This window comes from Coturnix japonica, chromosome 7 (genome assembly GCF_001577835.2).
Source record: "Coturnix japonica isolate 7356 chromosome 7, Coturnix japonica 2.1, whole genome shotgun sequence".
Taxonomy (NCBI): Eukaryota; Metazoa; Chordata; class Aves; order Galliformes; family Phasianidae; genus Coturnix; species Coturnix japonica.
In genome coordinates, this window is record NC_029522.1 from 32,642,983 (window position 1) to 32,658,547 (window position 15,565).

General features: G+C 40.1%; 1 protein-coding gene across 21 annotated transcripts in view; it reads left to right on the plus strand.

Moving 5' to 3' along the window:
* Positions 1 to 15,565, plus strand: part of GTDC1 (glycosyltransferase like domain containing 1) — a 156,302-nt gene that overhangs the window by 75,926 nt on the left and 64,811 nt on the right. For 19 of the 21 annotated variants that reach the window (XM_032445721.1, XM_015869280.2, XM_015869270.2 and 16 more), the window contains 2 exons: positions 375 to 542; positions 3,419 to 3,592. In XM_032445721.1, coding sequence (XP_032301612.1) covers positions 3,459 to 3,592 — 134 coding nt within the window. In that variant the 5' untranslated portion in view covers positions 375 to 542; positions 3,419 to 3,458. Of the gene's footprint in view, positions 1 to 374; positions 543 to 3,418; positions 3,593 to 9,732; positions 9,922 to 15,565 lie in introns of those variants that run through there. The other 2 variants (XM_015869284.1, XM_015869285.1) reach the window with 2 other exon arrangements.

The following is a 15,565-nucleotide window of genomic DNA, read 5'->3' on the forward strand; positions in this document are numbered from 1 at the left end:
CATAAAGAAGTAAAGTGTAATGAAACTGGCAAGCAAAGTATTCCCTAGTCAGCCTTATCTTTGTTCCATTTGTCCTTCAGATACAGCTTTTCTTGCCTTTTTCAATAAAATCCATCCAGCTTTTTTATTTTGCATCTCTCTGTAACTGAGCTGGGAAGACCAATGAGATTCAGTGCTTTTCTAGTTGGGTTCTTAGCAGCTGCTTTTTAAGAGATCAAAACTTCGAATGCTGCTACATGGTATTAAGGCTTAGCTATTGATGTGTCCCTATAGGGGTTATGTTTTTCTTGGGGGGGAGAAGGGGAGGCGAAGGGTAAGGGGTGACCCCTGTGAGCATGCTCACGGGCACTAAACACTGCTCTCCTTGTTTCCAGGATCCTCTTTGCAAGCTCCGTGCTTAACCTGGCTGAACTCGCTGCCCTGCGCCCTGACCTGGGCAAATTGAAAAAGGTTCTCTACTTCCATGAGAACCAATTGGCGTATCCTGTCCAGAAGTGCAAGGAAAGGGATTTTCAGTATGGATACAACCAGATTCTTTCATGGTATGTGTTTCTCACACCTCTCTGTGTAGTTTAATGTGTCCTTCTATGTACCGATGCTCAGCGCTGCCAGCTCTGAGGAGTCCCCTTCCACTGAACTGAAGAGACTATAATAAGCAGTGGTACAAACAGCGTCCCAAAGAGGAGCTGAGAAAAAGGTTCTGGCTATAACCACATCCTCTATCCACTCATCTACCTCAGTGTATAAAAGAGCAGTGATACCAGCACCAGTGGTGGGTGGCAGCCCTACCCGTGGCATGGGCATGGAACCAGGTCATCTTTAAGGTCCCTTCCAACCCAAGCTGTCCTGTGATTCTGTTGAGCTACTGTGGCATACCTGGTAGTTGTGTGGGTTTTGCCCCATCTTGGCTGTGTGACAGAGATGCTTTGTTTCATGTTTGCTTAGCAAAGCCCAGCTAAGCACGTCCTGCTCGGCCATAGCTTTTACTGCATCCAACTGAAATTATAGAGAGGGTTTTAGGGAAATAAACAGAAATTAAAATGTAATGCCGCACTTTTCTTTTGAAGGGAGGGCAGTAAACATACCAGATAAGTCCTTATATTTTTTTTTCATCTGGTATTCAGAAATTGTGCAGTGCTAAAATACCCAGACATTTTAAAGGCTGCGGTCCTTTATTGTTGCTAAAAACGAATGTATTTCTTGAATCTAAGTTAATGAAAGAAGTTAATAACCACCATACTGAAAAGCTTTGTGGTTAGAATCTGTACAAACCTAAGTGAAACAGCAAAACTGAGTTGTTCTGAGAACTGAAATGAATTGATTCGCGTGATCTTTTCTTTCCTATCTGCTATTAGGAGAATTATGAGGACCAGGGACTGAGCATTTCAAGATATAAGTCAAGCTTTTGTATCATTATAATGTAGGCCAGTTTATAGTCAGATTTCTCAGGGTACACTCTGGCCATCCTGCAGCTGCCACTGCTGCATTTGTGCATGTTTCACTGCTATAGCAGTAGAGTGGGAGAGTTTAGTGAGCAGTACGATGAAAGCTTTAGCAGCCATTGTTGGATTTTACACCATGAAGATGTCTTTGCGGCACTGAGGTGAGGAATGTTGTTTTGTGTATGTTTTCCTTTCTTATGGCAGTTATTTTTTTTATTGGAAGCTGACAGACATTATCTTCCTAGCATGCGTTTTTAAATAGTAAAATTTTTTTGCCTTGCCTCCCCCTGAAAGTCTTCTGTAGATGCTCCATTCCATTTCCTTCAGCTTCCAGTAGCACCTCTGTATAATTATGTAATTTCCATCTTTCATTTTTGTTACTGTATAAACCCCATTTTTAAGAGCAAATGGAAGCCATCTCCTCAGTGCAGTGCTTAACTACCTAGCGGTCATCTGCAAGGAAATGCCATCTTCCAAATCTGTTGGAAATACTAGAAATGTGAAAATACATATTTTTAGCTCTATCTTTATATTGGTATATTTCCTGCTCTATCTTTCTGTGATGTTTTGCATAGATGTTTTGGAGAAAATTGAAATTGGAGCACTTGGAATCTTCTTGAGTCGTTAAGGGAGATTTTATTTTCTCCTTAATGATTCAGAAGTGTTGCAGTGATACTGGTAATAAAGTCACACATTTCAATGGTGGAATTCCTTTCCTTGTAGCTGCCTGAACTGCAAGGGTGACAAGAGTGTTCAGGTTTGCAGTGCTACACACAGCCTCCAGGATAAAGCTGAACAGATGAGGCTCAATATATGAGACAAAGAGAGACAGAAATGTCTGGAGCCTTTGCTAGGTGCCAACCTTACCTCCATCGGTGCTGCATTTGCCAGGGCAGCCAAGGCAGTGTCAGAGCTTCCCATTCACTATTCTGGATACTTCAGGGCCTGGGTAACTTTCTACTGTCCCCTGACCAACTTGAGGAATATTTCCTAAATTACTGTTCCAGCTGCTTCTGAAATCTCTTGATCTGCTTGATTTTAGAACACGGTGTTAAGGAGCAATGCAGTGTATTAATGTACTGAACGTTTTTTTCTTTTTATTTGATTCTGTGAATTATGTGGTATCTAGTTTTTGTTTAGTGCATGCACTTTTTGTGCATAGGGTAAACAAACAAAACCGTTTATCTTTGTTATCCCAGTCCCTGGCCCACGTGGCCTGTCAAAGGTATGTTAACCAAAGGTGAGTTGTCATAGAATGGAACCATAGAATCGTAGAATGGTCTTGGCTGAAAAGACCCACAATGATTATCTGGTTCCAACCCTCTGCTCTGTGCAGGGTCACCAACCAGCAGCCCAGGCTGCCCAGAGCCACATCCAGCCTGGCCTTGAATGCCTGCAGGGATGGGGCATCCACAGCCTCCTTGGGCAACCTGTGAACAGTGCGTCACCACCCTCTGGGGGAAAAACTTCCTAAGATCCAACCTAAACCTCCCCCGTCTCAGCTTAATACCATTCCCCCTTGTCCTGTACACCCATGTAAACAGATGCTGTCCTTCAGTACAAAGGGTTTTCTGTGTGGAGTCTTCTTCCAGGTTCTACCAATGACATATTACAGTGCCCCTAATCTGTTTGTGGGGCTCTGAAAAAACAAGGACAATAATATTAATCTTACCCATGTTATGAATGGAAAGTGAACCGTGGATAGGATGGGATCTGCTCCTTTAGGGTGATAATAATATATTATTATTTGCTTTTAAAAAGTTCAAACATAATTCAAAGTCTAAAAACATAAGAATTGGAACATATCTGATTGAGGTACTTATGCTACTTCTGGTTCAGCTGAAAAGGCTAATATTAATTGGCTTTGCCATTATACATTTTGTGTATGAGAATATGTATCCTGTTTTCATTGCATTGAATAGCTTCGCTCCTTTTGCAGCAGCAGTGTGTTCATTAACCTTCACTGCTTTTTACAGTTTGGTTGCTGATATTGTGGTGTTCAACTCTGCTTTTAATATGGAATCATTTCTTACATCCATTGGAAAATTTATGAAGCTGATTCCTGACCACAGACCTAAGGATCTGGAAAAAATAATCAGACCGAAGTGCCAAGTTCTCTATTTTCCAGTCAGGTTTCCTGATGTGAGCAGGTCAGTACATTTTCCACGTCATAAATTGCCTCCAGTCTGTCAAAGCTACCTATTTATGGTGAAGTTTTAACTAATCGGTTACAGCGTTGTTGAGAGTTGGAAGATAGGCACTCTGCCTTACTAAGTGTATTTCAGCAATCAGAGGCTGCTGGGGCTGCATACAAACCCCCGTCGCTTGGTGTGAATAATTTCCCACTTGTTTTAGTTTCTAAAAAGTTGACTGTGCTTCAGCTCCATCTGTTTGTTTGTACAGGGGAGGTCAAGGAGGAGAAAGAAATTCTAGAGAACACTAACAGCGATAAGGCTGTAGTTGAGAAGCTATATTTCCCTTGGTATATTGTAGTGGGATTTTATTCCTTCCCCCCTCCCCTACCTCTCATTTTATTGCTTCCCAGGTAGGTGAAAAGCGTTTCGGTAGCACGGAGCAGACTTGCAGATTTTGGCATTAGCTGCAGTTGCAGTTGCTCTTCAGTCCTCCTCAGTTACTACGAAGGACGTTTTTTATTACCCTTGTTTCTGAGCCCATCCTGAAATTAGCAGCGGGTTATGTGGCTCAAAGGGAACATTCACCAGATCCCTTTCACTTTTGATTAAACCTGGCACAATTGTTTTTCCTATTACAAGGAACTTTCCTCCCACTGAACAGGAACTTTGCTTCGATGGGACCGATACTAAATAGAGATAGTTTGATTCTGCAGTTTGATTATACACTTAAAAAACGACACGATGCTGGGTGTGTGTTTCGTTGGAGTAAGGGTGGAAAGCAGCATTGTGACTGCAAGAGATTTTTAGTATCAGGCCGTGCATCCTGTTGGCGTTGCAGAGCAAGGTTTGCATTTCAGCCACTAGGCAAACATATTCTAAAGCACTGATGCAAATCCTTTAAAAATCCATGTCTAACGTGAAGCCTTAAAGCTACGTGTTTGGCAAGCATGTTAAAATCCTCCAGTGCTGCTTGGGGCCTTGTCTCTCAGGGTGGCAGAAGAGATCACTACCTGTACCTCTCTGCAATCCTACTATTGCTTCTTAGAGACCATGTCTTTAAAGCGAGGGAACACTGTGGTTGTTTCATGTATTCAATACTGAGCCATTGTAAAAGGGTCTCACGGTTTTTGATGTACCTGGGAAATCTTGTGGCAGTTTTGACCTTCAACTGCAGCCCATCCGTACTATTTCTTTACAGGATCATGCTCCCAATGATGGTGAATGCACCTGTGGCAGTTGAATGCAGTTTGGTTTTTGTTTTTTCGTGTAGACCGAATTGCTATAGTGACAGAATGGAGATTGAGGAGAAAAAGGTTAAGAAAAACTGTGGCCAAGCGAAAATTTATAAAGCAAGCTCTTAGCCCAGAGTGTTTTTCAAGTTATTTTCAAATGGTAATTTGCTTTATCCAAACCAAACTCATACAGTGTAAGTAAGTGATTATTTGCATGACTGACAATCATTTCAGTGCCTGCAGTCTTTTTAAAATGCATAATTTTGCTGAGATGTTGGGAAAATATTTAAAAATTCTGAAGGCAAAATAAGCGGGGTGGGTTTTTTCTTTACTCTGACCTCTTTTATTTCGCGTGTGAACATCGAAGGGTGTGCATGTCTCAAATGGAATCTCCATGTGGACATACACGATGTAAGAAACCATCCTCACGCGTGTGCTAGTGATCCTGTAAAGATTATTTTAGGTTAACCCCGAGATTGTGGGGTAAAATACAAGAGAATACATCTGACCTTTGATCAAAACGCTGTATTAAAAGAGCACGTCAAACAAGCAAATCCTGTCATGTGTTTACCTGTTAATGTGATTACTGTGGGTGATGGCTGTGCAAACGGACGTGAGCAGCGCAGTGAAGGATCATATAATGGTGACGGAGTATGGCTAAGGAGAGGTGTAGCATTACATATGCACGTAATGTGTAATTAAGTATTTCAGATGGGCATCTAATCACTGCTTTTCTGCTACCTACAAGAAGTTACCGATGCATTTTGTGAAGAGAATTATTTTATGATAAAGATTTCTCATAAGGACACTCTGGTTGTTCCCTGAGCAAACACAGACAGTGTTCCCTGTCTGGCCCTGAGCAGAGATGAGAAGATTTGAGGATTGAGCAGAGTAAGAAATGTGTGGAGCTAATCCTCCCATTTTCTGGTTCTGACAGTGACTGGCTTCCATACTGGACCCTGCTGTACCACAGCTATTCCTTATGGATTCATCCTCTGTCATTTCAGATTTTGAATTCTCCTTTATATACATTCTGTTACACGTATATTATATAGAAATATATATTGCCAGACTTCTAAGCTTATAGACAAATAACAGTCCAAGTTTATGTCACTTGATAGTGCATAGGTATTGCAAGAGATGTATACATGTAGCTGATCTTACATGCCATATGTGCTGTGCATCAGGCTTTTTTCTTCAACATCACAGTGAATTAAATATGGTGTAATTCACACTTATGTTGTCATTTATTAAATTTCAATTTATTTTCTATTATAATGTAATAAAAAAAAGTTGTGTTTTTTTTTTCTATAGGACTGATAGAATCTATTTTGATATAATTTATTTTTATTTGAGCGCACACAAACTATAGTCTGAGAGCAAAACTCCCTTTCTAATGATGTTATCCTTGGCATCTGCCTCTCGTGCCATCAAGCCCTGCTGGAACACCTCTGTTTTGAATGCATTCTCTTGCTCTGCCTGCATCCATTCCATCCCTGGTAGTTGGCAAAGCTGGGTCAAGTTGAGTGCTCCGTGCAATTTGTTCCAGTGCAAATTGTAATATAGATTTTGGTTATTATCACTAGTTCTTTAATTGTGGTATATCTTTACCATCACTACGATGCGGCAGAAAAGGGAGATACTTTTATAAGCAAGAATGAATTAATGTTCCTAAGAGCTCAAAATGCAGATTGGACTGAAGTGAGCTAATATAAAAGAAACATGAGGAGCACTGGGATGACAGCAGAAGATGGGCAATGGTTTCTTTTAAGTGGAACTTGTTAGCTGGTATCTCGTACTGTCTGCATTACACATTTAGGGGTAGAATTAAACATTTCAGAATGTTGTTTCTTAATTTGCTTTTATAACGTAGTGCAGTTAACAGGATGCTTTCAACCATTTGATCTTATATTTGTTAGTTATAGTGTAAGAGAGACAGAATTTTCCGAGCTTGAAAATGCTTTATGAACAGTCAGGGGAGTTTCTGACTAACGCAGACGTTTCCAAAAGGCCCTGACAGTATCTATTGTAAAGAAACATCACTGTCATGTGGGGAGGAGCCTGTTTTGGGGAATGAAAACAAGAATTCTTGTGGCTTGCATCACTGGGATCGGGCTTGCAGGGCTGAATCTGAGACCTCTGTTTAGATAACTAAGAGTCTGATAACTAACTCCCCCTTCCTCTGTAATTAACACCACACAATGGCTTTGCAGTGCAGGAAAATACTGATGTCCACAACCAGGGACAGACCTGAATCCCCAGGCAAAGCAGTAGACAGGCACTGGGGACGTGGCTGTATGGCACCAAGGCATGCTCTACAGGGGTACCCAAGTGAGCTCTCACTAATGGTCATGTGTATTGGAAACAGTATACCTTAGAAGTGAAGTTTTTTGCTAATTAGCTTTCCATGCATTTATTAGCTTAGGTGGAGTATGATGCTAATGATAGTGATTCCAGCTTTGAGGCTATCTACTGCACTTAGAGGTGGCTTGGGCATCTCCATGGTGCTCTGTGGTAGTCATAGCCTTCCTGTCACCACAGTTTATGGGTAATTAGCATAATTAGATAACTCCAATAGCCTGCTCCTACCTTGGGGCTTGCTACTGAAGAACTGGATGATGGGAATTGCTCCACTGAATGGCTTTCCTCCTTACCTGCTGCAAGCAGAGTTTGAGGGCTGGCACTGGCAGGCAGGAGGGATGCTTGCAAGATCTGGGACATGACACCTATTGGGAGGGAAGCACAGAGCTGGCTTAGAAAGGCACAACATGGAGGATTTCAGCTGAGAATTGGGTGAAGGGAGGCTCGAGCATCCCCAGTCACTGGTGCTTCCTTCAGTGCTTGCATTCTGTGCCTTCAGGGGGTGATGCCAGTGTTCCTATTCCAGCCCTGGGGAGTATCTACTGCTCCAGGGCGCTCCATTGCTAACAATTCAGAAGCCAAATAGATGAGTTTGTCCCCACAGTTCTCCAGCAGCTGACCAACTGAGCCCTCCCAAAGGAGAGCCTGGCTGCTTGGTCTGCTGGGATGTATTTATTTTGCAAAACTTTCTAAAAAAACCAACCTCATTTCTTTTTATCTGTTCAGAGGCAGAAATAGTTTTACTGACTCTCTTTTATCTGTCAGATAGGTATTCAACTCAATGCTGCCATAATAACCATTTAGTCCCACAATAGCTCACAAGGATACTTAAGCAGAATTCTCTGTGCAACCTAGTTTTTTATTATGTTGGGTACTGCTCATGTTGCATACAACACATTCCCATAAAACTTGCATTTTGTATTTACAGAGAAATTTCTCTGGAGAGTTAAGGTCTTGTAAAACATTCTTGTTCTACAGCATGAACGAATTATTATACTCTGGGGCATTAAAAGTGAAGTGTACTGAAGAAAAGAATTTTTTCATTAAAATGCAGTTTATATTGATAAAACAGATTACTAGCATTTGATGAAATGTGAAACTTGGATCTACCCGTATCACTAAATCGCCAGTAGGTTTATTTTGGCAAGAAGGATAGTATATAATGTGTATCAGGACCAATCATTATACAGTACCTGTTAGGGTTGTATTAGATTAAATTGTCTTTCACTAAAGTACTTGGGGAAAAAGGAAAAAAAAAACCCCACTCTATCTGTATCTTGAAGTAGCAGAATGTGGTAACGGGGAATATTAGAAAATAAAAGCTGTCGTGTTATCAGTTTTGGCACAGTCATTTATCAATCAGTATTTTAAACATTGACAAGTGGTAATTTAATAGGGAATGACCCTGTTGGCAGGAAGTTCTAATGACAGATGATGCAAACTCATTTATCACTATGGGGCTGTGCTGGCTTCTTACCTTTCTCAGTATCACAGCTCATATTTTCCAAGTCTGGGATGTGAGAAGCCACAAAGGGCAAAACCTGTGGCACTGAGCCCGTAACCACTCCCATCTCGTCCCATTAACCCCTTAGCTGCAAATCTCACTGCAGTGTCGCTGCCAGGATCTGCAAGTCCTGATACAAATGTAATTGCTGTTTGACTCCTAAGTAGGATTTGCCGGACTGCTTGTAAGCACTTCCATCAAGTCAGGTTGTTGGGAGAGCTCCGGGTTTTTGGTTGTATCACTTGGAATGCAGAGTTGAAGCACTCTCCTACTTGTCTTTCAAAACCAAACCGCATTCTAATAATTAATAGCACATTTCATTAGCAGGCATTAAAAATATTGCATGCGGTGCCCTATACAATGGGCAGCTATTATTATTATTATCATTACTACATTGAGAAGGAAATTGATGCTTTCAGAGGTTTAATTGATTCGTGCATATTCATGTAGGAAGTCAGTGGTAGAGTCACGACTGGACTGGATTATTATGCACTTCCACGCATAATAATTGTGCTGCAACTTGTATGGAGAGCAGGCTACCTTGCTGTAATGTGTGTGGGCATTTGAAGCTGAAGGGATGTCATGGGAGAGGAAATGAAAATGACACCTTCATCAGGAGCAGATACGGATGGCATTTTTAATTTTTCTAGGAATAGTCCCATCTGCAATACGGTAATTCAGCAAAACCTAATGAGAACGGGGGGAAAAATATATATATATACTTTAATTTCCACATTATCAAAGGTTTTCATCTATTTGATATAGTTTTAAGCTACCTATGATAAAGCATAATAACTGGAAGCCCAGCTTTGTGCTTTCTGCACTCTTCCTTAGATCTCCATATGTTTTTTTTCTCTTCCCCTTTGACAGCAGCATCTTCCTCCCTATGGCCGGGGCTAAATACCATCCCCATCCAGGATGCTGCCAGAGGTAGCATCATGTTCTTGTAGTAATGCTTGATGAAGTTTAAATATAATTGGTTAAAATTGTCGTGATAGACTTAAAATAAAGCTGTTTTCTTTCTTTCTTTCTTTTTCTTTTCCTTCTATTCAAAGTAGGAGAAGGCCACTGATTAACGGTAGCATCCAACAAAGTGCTAAACAGCCTCATTTTCACTGCAGTCATTCAGAGATGAGGGCACTGGGTTCTCTGTGCCATGACAGACGTGGATGGGAAGAGGTGACAGGGTGGAAGGCTGAGATTTGAGTGCTGTGGTGGTGTCCCATTTAGTTCTGATCCATGCAAAGGTACGGACTTTAATCTTTCATGTGTGCAGAAGGTGCTTTCAAAGACATTCTGACCATATTGAATTTTACTTTTCAAAATACTGCCCTTGAGCATTTCAACAATGCCATAATTTTCATTAGGAGATTCAGAAATAATGCACAGAACTGGTGGGTATTTTGCTTTTTTTCTTTTTTTTCATGCTTACAGAATTCATATTGATCATATTAGTTGTTTGTTGCTACAGTGACAGAACCTTATTGTTTAAATATGCCGGGGCGTTTGTTCTTCTACGATAATAGAAAAGAAAGTAGGCAGTGCTAAAAATTGCAGTAAGGATAAGGAATAGCTAAATAATATCATTTATTTGAGGGGATTCATCTCTGAGAACACAAAATACTTTCCGAAATCATTTTGAGGAGAATGAAGGAATCTCTGTTAGTAGCCATGGGGGAATGGCAGCGCCTTTAGAATAAGCCTGACTTCATCTTGAATGCCGTATTATTTTGGAGAAAGAAAAAGGAAAGAAAAGGCAGATCCTTATACAGACTGGAGGAATCATTAGGAAGAACTGGTCGATAGCCTGGCAAATTGATATTAAATGTGAAACTACAACTTTGAGTGGATCAAGTCTGCTTTGAGGACTGCTGTGTGCTAGATTGCAGGTGGCTGATTCAAGTTAGAATCCCAGTTAGAGATACTGTTAGATTGAAGTGACAGTACAGCAGATAGTAAGATATGGTATGGGAATTTCAGAGAGCGATGGCAAAGAGAATAAAATTACATTGTGGAATAAGTACGATCACAGCTTTATGTCTGAAAGGGAACCTGGAAGTATGGAAACACTGCTCTCCAGCCCAATGGAGATGACCTTTATGTAATGTGTAAGAACAATTTAATACAGATGTTTTATTTATACGTAACCAAATGGGATGAAGTTAAATGATTTCTAATTTTGCAAAATCACAGATAATTTCTTTGTTGTGCAAGGGGTATTTTAATACGGTTAGGGTGGTTTTGGGGGATTTTTTCTTTTTTTTTTTTTTTTACTTTCACATTTGCAACTAGGAATATTTAATATTTTATATTTTGGACATTCCCCCTGCTCAGTTGTGACTCCCAGATGAAATAATCCTCCTCTTTTTTCCCTTTAAATAATTCAAATAGCATACATTTAAAAATATGAAAATCACAACGTAAATGTACCAGGAGTGCTTTTAAGGTGGGAGGCTGTTCAGCTTTACTATTGGAAAGATGCATTTCTAAATAGTAATGAGGGCTCATCAGAGTTTTGGGTGTATGAGCAGCCCGTAATAAGGATGCTTGCTGAAGAGCAACAAGAGATCCAAGTCCAAGAATGCCTTCCCAGTTTCTTTTGGCCAAGTAAGTATTAGGAAAAAATCTTTGGATTGCATTGGCTTTTTCTTCAAGTTGGGGCGTTTTGCGTGTTGAGAAATCTGAATTCACATCAAAGTGGTTTTGAAAATGGTTCAAGCCTAAACAAGATAGTTTTTGTGTTCAGTCTTCGTCTTCTGAACAATGTCATAGGTGCTAAAAGTAGCCAGGAAAGAAAAAAAAAAGGTCAGATTTTAATTGAATTGTCCAACCTGAGATTACTTCTAGAATAGTTTTGACTTAAAGCTATGCAAGATTTGTTCACAACGACCCCTAAATAGTTCTTAGGTCATACTTGTAGGAAACTAAACAGTTTGTCTGTCTTTGGCCTGTTTTATGTATTTCTTTCTACCTTTTCCCTCCTGGGAACTGTCAGTAGATTAGGAGAACAGGTTCTCCATGTTCAGCTGGGAGTCTGATGGTGTGTAATGTCTCATTGTCCTCCCAGAGCGCGAATCCTTCTGCTTGTCATCCACGGTCAAGCCCTAGTGATTATCATGCATACTGGTGAGATTTTGGCCTTTTAAAACAAATTCTTACTAATTTTGGTGGTGTCTAGAAGCCACAGGTGTAGAGCTCTTGCTATTAGTGAGATAGCAAGCAGCACTGTAACAAAGCCATACCAAATAGGGAGGGGAAAAAAAGCTTCTGTGATTCCCATGCAATCAAAGGGAGACTTCTTTGAAGATACACTTTGTTGTCCCTATGTAAAACACTGAAAATTGTATGTTGTTCTGGCCATCCATGTTGAAGAGAGATTAATTTAAATTGTGAAGCAGGTACAGAGAATTACTGCTAGGATGATTAGGAGAATCTGTATTACGAGAACAGATTAAAAGAGTATGGTTCACTTGTCCAAGCAAAATAAAGGTTGAGAAGGGGATATACGTTAATCTTTATAAATTCAGTCAGAGGATAAATGCCATAGAAGAGGAGGAATTATTGAAGTTCAAAGATAATCCTTAAGGCATCCACTAGGTAGAAATTGGTCATTATTAAATGGCTCAGAGTGGAACTACAAAAAATAAAAGGAAATGTAGGGCTGTTGTTTGTTTTGATTTTCCTTAGGGATATGTAGTTCTGAATGTCAGAACACGTGGGAATTTTAAGGGTAATTTGATAAATTCATGGAACGATCAGTTAAAAAAATGCTGGAGCAGTACCAGACAATTGAGATTGCTATGATGATATCCACAAAATGAGGTTGTCTGTGAGTTGGCCCCGTTTTGACTTCAGTCTTGAGTCCAAAACTGCACCATGAAGGAGCTCGTGGTCTTCCAGTGTGCAGAGGACTCAGTGAATTGGAGCCTGTTCTCTCTGAGGATGATGATGCAGACTGGTAAGGTGTGTAAGATGGACATGTGCGGTGCTTGGAGAAGTGCAGAGAGAAATGTGCTTCAGCAGGAGCCATCCTAGGCACCGTGTGCTGAGTGTTGGGCCTTTGTGAGCATCCTTCTCAGTTTTGCCTCAGTTTACTCTTTGTTGTTGAAGATGTTTGAGTAAAATTCTTCTGTTTAGCTCACGAAACTCAGAGCAACTTTATTTCTTTGATGAGTCTCAGTAGTGTTTCTTTCATTTTCATCCCCATACACAGTAGTTTAATCGCCCCAATCTGTACTTGAAATGAATGAATCACAGAATGAAGAAATTTTAATGCAGTAATTCTGAAATGTTATTTGTCCTTTATCAAACGTCAGCACAGGGCTTTTGGTTTCTGAGTTCACTTGTGTTATCTGCAATCTGGCCATGAAGTGCTGATCTTGAATATGTGACTACATATGGGAAAGAGAGGGTTTGACCCTTTTAGGGTGCCTAAAGTGTGTTCCTTTTGTTGCCAGTAAAAGGAAGGAGTATCTGTCAGGATTCCTGGTAAACAAGCTGAACAAAAATTGTAATCCAACGATGGCAGCAAATACATATAAGTGTTGCCCATTGCTACCTTGTATGATATCCGTAAAGTTGCCAAGTGTTTGTAGCATTCAAACATCTTATTTTCGGAAAGTAGCTGAGCTCTTCTCCAAGGTGCTCAATGCGGAGCTTGTTTATGCATCTATACGTTAGCAACTTATTATTCCACGAGCATCACTTCATTTTGGCTAGCAATAAGTCCTGTTCACTCATTGTGCTGCAGAGGAATGTTTAAAGCTGAAATGTGCATTGGAGTCTGTTTGTTTGCAGCAGATGATTTGCCTAAGCTTTGATGCGCAGTCACTTTCTGACATTTGTGTATTTCAGCAGTGAACAATGTAAACTCATTTTCTGAGCACTTTGATTACTTGCACATAGCAGTGCCCATGGCATGTGACAGAGAAGAGCACTCTATCCACTAATCAGATAGATATGCTTCAAGCGTATTTACACAAAATAATGAAAACAGCTGTTAGATACCTTTAAACTTGAGTGTGTTTTGTTATTAATCTACTAGCCTGTACACATGACACTATAATTCTTCGCTCACTCAAGTTGCCTTTAATGACACAGTAATAAAACTGAGAGGGATGAAAGTAATGGAATTGTAGAATGTAATGCCTCAATTGTTCTACAGTGTCTTCCTTTTTGCCAAAATAAACCACAATTAGGTCCATATGGTGTTTTGAAGTTTTCAAGCAATGACCCTAATAAAAAGTAATGAATTTCTGACAAAAGAAAGCATGGTGCTCTTTTAAGCAGATATCTTCGCTATTGATCTAGTTATGATTGCAGACTGATATGCTAATAGAAGAAGAAAGGTTCAACGTGCCTGGTACAAGCACTTTCATTTGTGGTTTATTTTATTCTTATGAAATTCAGATTGAAAAGGTAGGAACATGTTGTAATCCATCAGTTATGACTCCCTTTTAAAAAGCCTACTATAAAGAAAACAAATGGATTTTTCTCGAGAAAAAATGGCGTTTGGAAAGCATTAGCTAGGTTGAAATTTCAAAAGCACTTGTTAACTGGGAGACTGCCTTGCAGTGATGGAGAGCTTTGTGAGGACGTGAAACTTGACTTGGGCACGTGATTGGCCTCAGAGGTCCAAGCTCTTTTTTGCTCATTTGTGTCTCTTTAAACCTTTCCCTGGGGGAACTGGAATGATGCTTCTCTTCGTTTAGAGAACCTGATCTTCTGCTGAGCAGTGGTTAGGTGGGTGCAGGTACTCAATTGCAGTGATTGGCAGAGGGCTTCCTATAAAGCACATACCTATGGGCAACCATGAAAAAAGCGTGGCGTGTCCGTTTTGTGCCAATGGAGCAATAATGTCTGAAGTACAGCTAATCCCATCTTAGTAAAACGGAGAAAGCCTGCTCTGGAAACAGATACCAGGGGAAGGAGAAAACGCATGGTTGGTTTGATAACTTTAACTGATAGTGTTTGTTGAATGAATGTTCATTCCACATATGCACAGTCCTAAAGGACCGAATTGTAAAGCATCTGCTGGATAATGTATATTATTGGCACTGTTTTACCCTGAGCAGTGTACTTCATGTTGCAGCATCTTTTGTTGAGCATCTTCTGAATAAAATCCACCTTGTCTACCTTTGATTGCCACTAGAAATTATCTCTGAGTGGCTCCTTCATGGGTAAATTAAGAATCTGTTTGTCTAATGGGCTGATTTCTTTACTGCTTGTTCCCAGACTATTGAGCTGTTTCTCAGTCCTCCTGCTGTAGTCTCTACTTCTCCTCCTTAGGAAAATAATGTGATTGTTGCCTCAGTAATCCTTATCATTCTTCATTTATGTTTCCAGATACAGAAACACTGATAACTTACTTTGGTTTACTACCTTCTACATTGGTAGTTTTTCCATACCCGTATCTATTGCATATTTGTGTGTGGTTATGTCTTAATGGAAAAGAATGTTGTTCATGGGTAAAACTTTATCCTTGACAATGTATCCTACTTATAAGCAAGGTAAATGAATTGCTATCTATTCTACTGCTTTTCTAATTTCTCACTTTCTTGACACTTCAGTGGAATGTGTAAGATTGGTTTGGTCTGTTGCAGTCACGTTTAATAGCAGGAGACTGGGACTTAGAAACTGGGGTTTGCCTTCTGGAAGAGGGAGTGGACTGCAGGAGAAACAAATCTCACTTGAGATCATAAGCTTGGGAAGGTTTTTGGTGTTTGGAATTTTAATAAGAGGAACTTGAAAGTGAAAAATCCCTGCCTAACTTCCTGTAATTTAAATAGGTCTGAATTGATGTTTCTTGCTGCAGTTTTCAGTTAAAAGTCTTAAGAAATAGAATTACGTGCGAATTTAGACTAGTTTAAAACTACATAAAAATTCCAACAA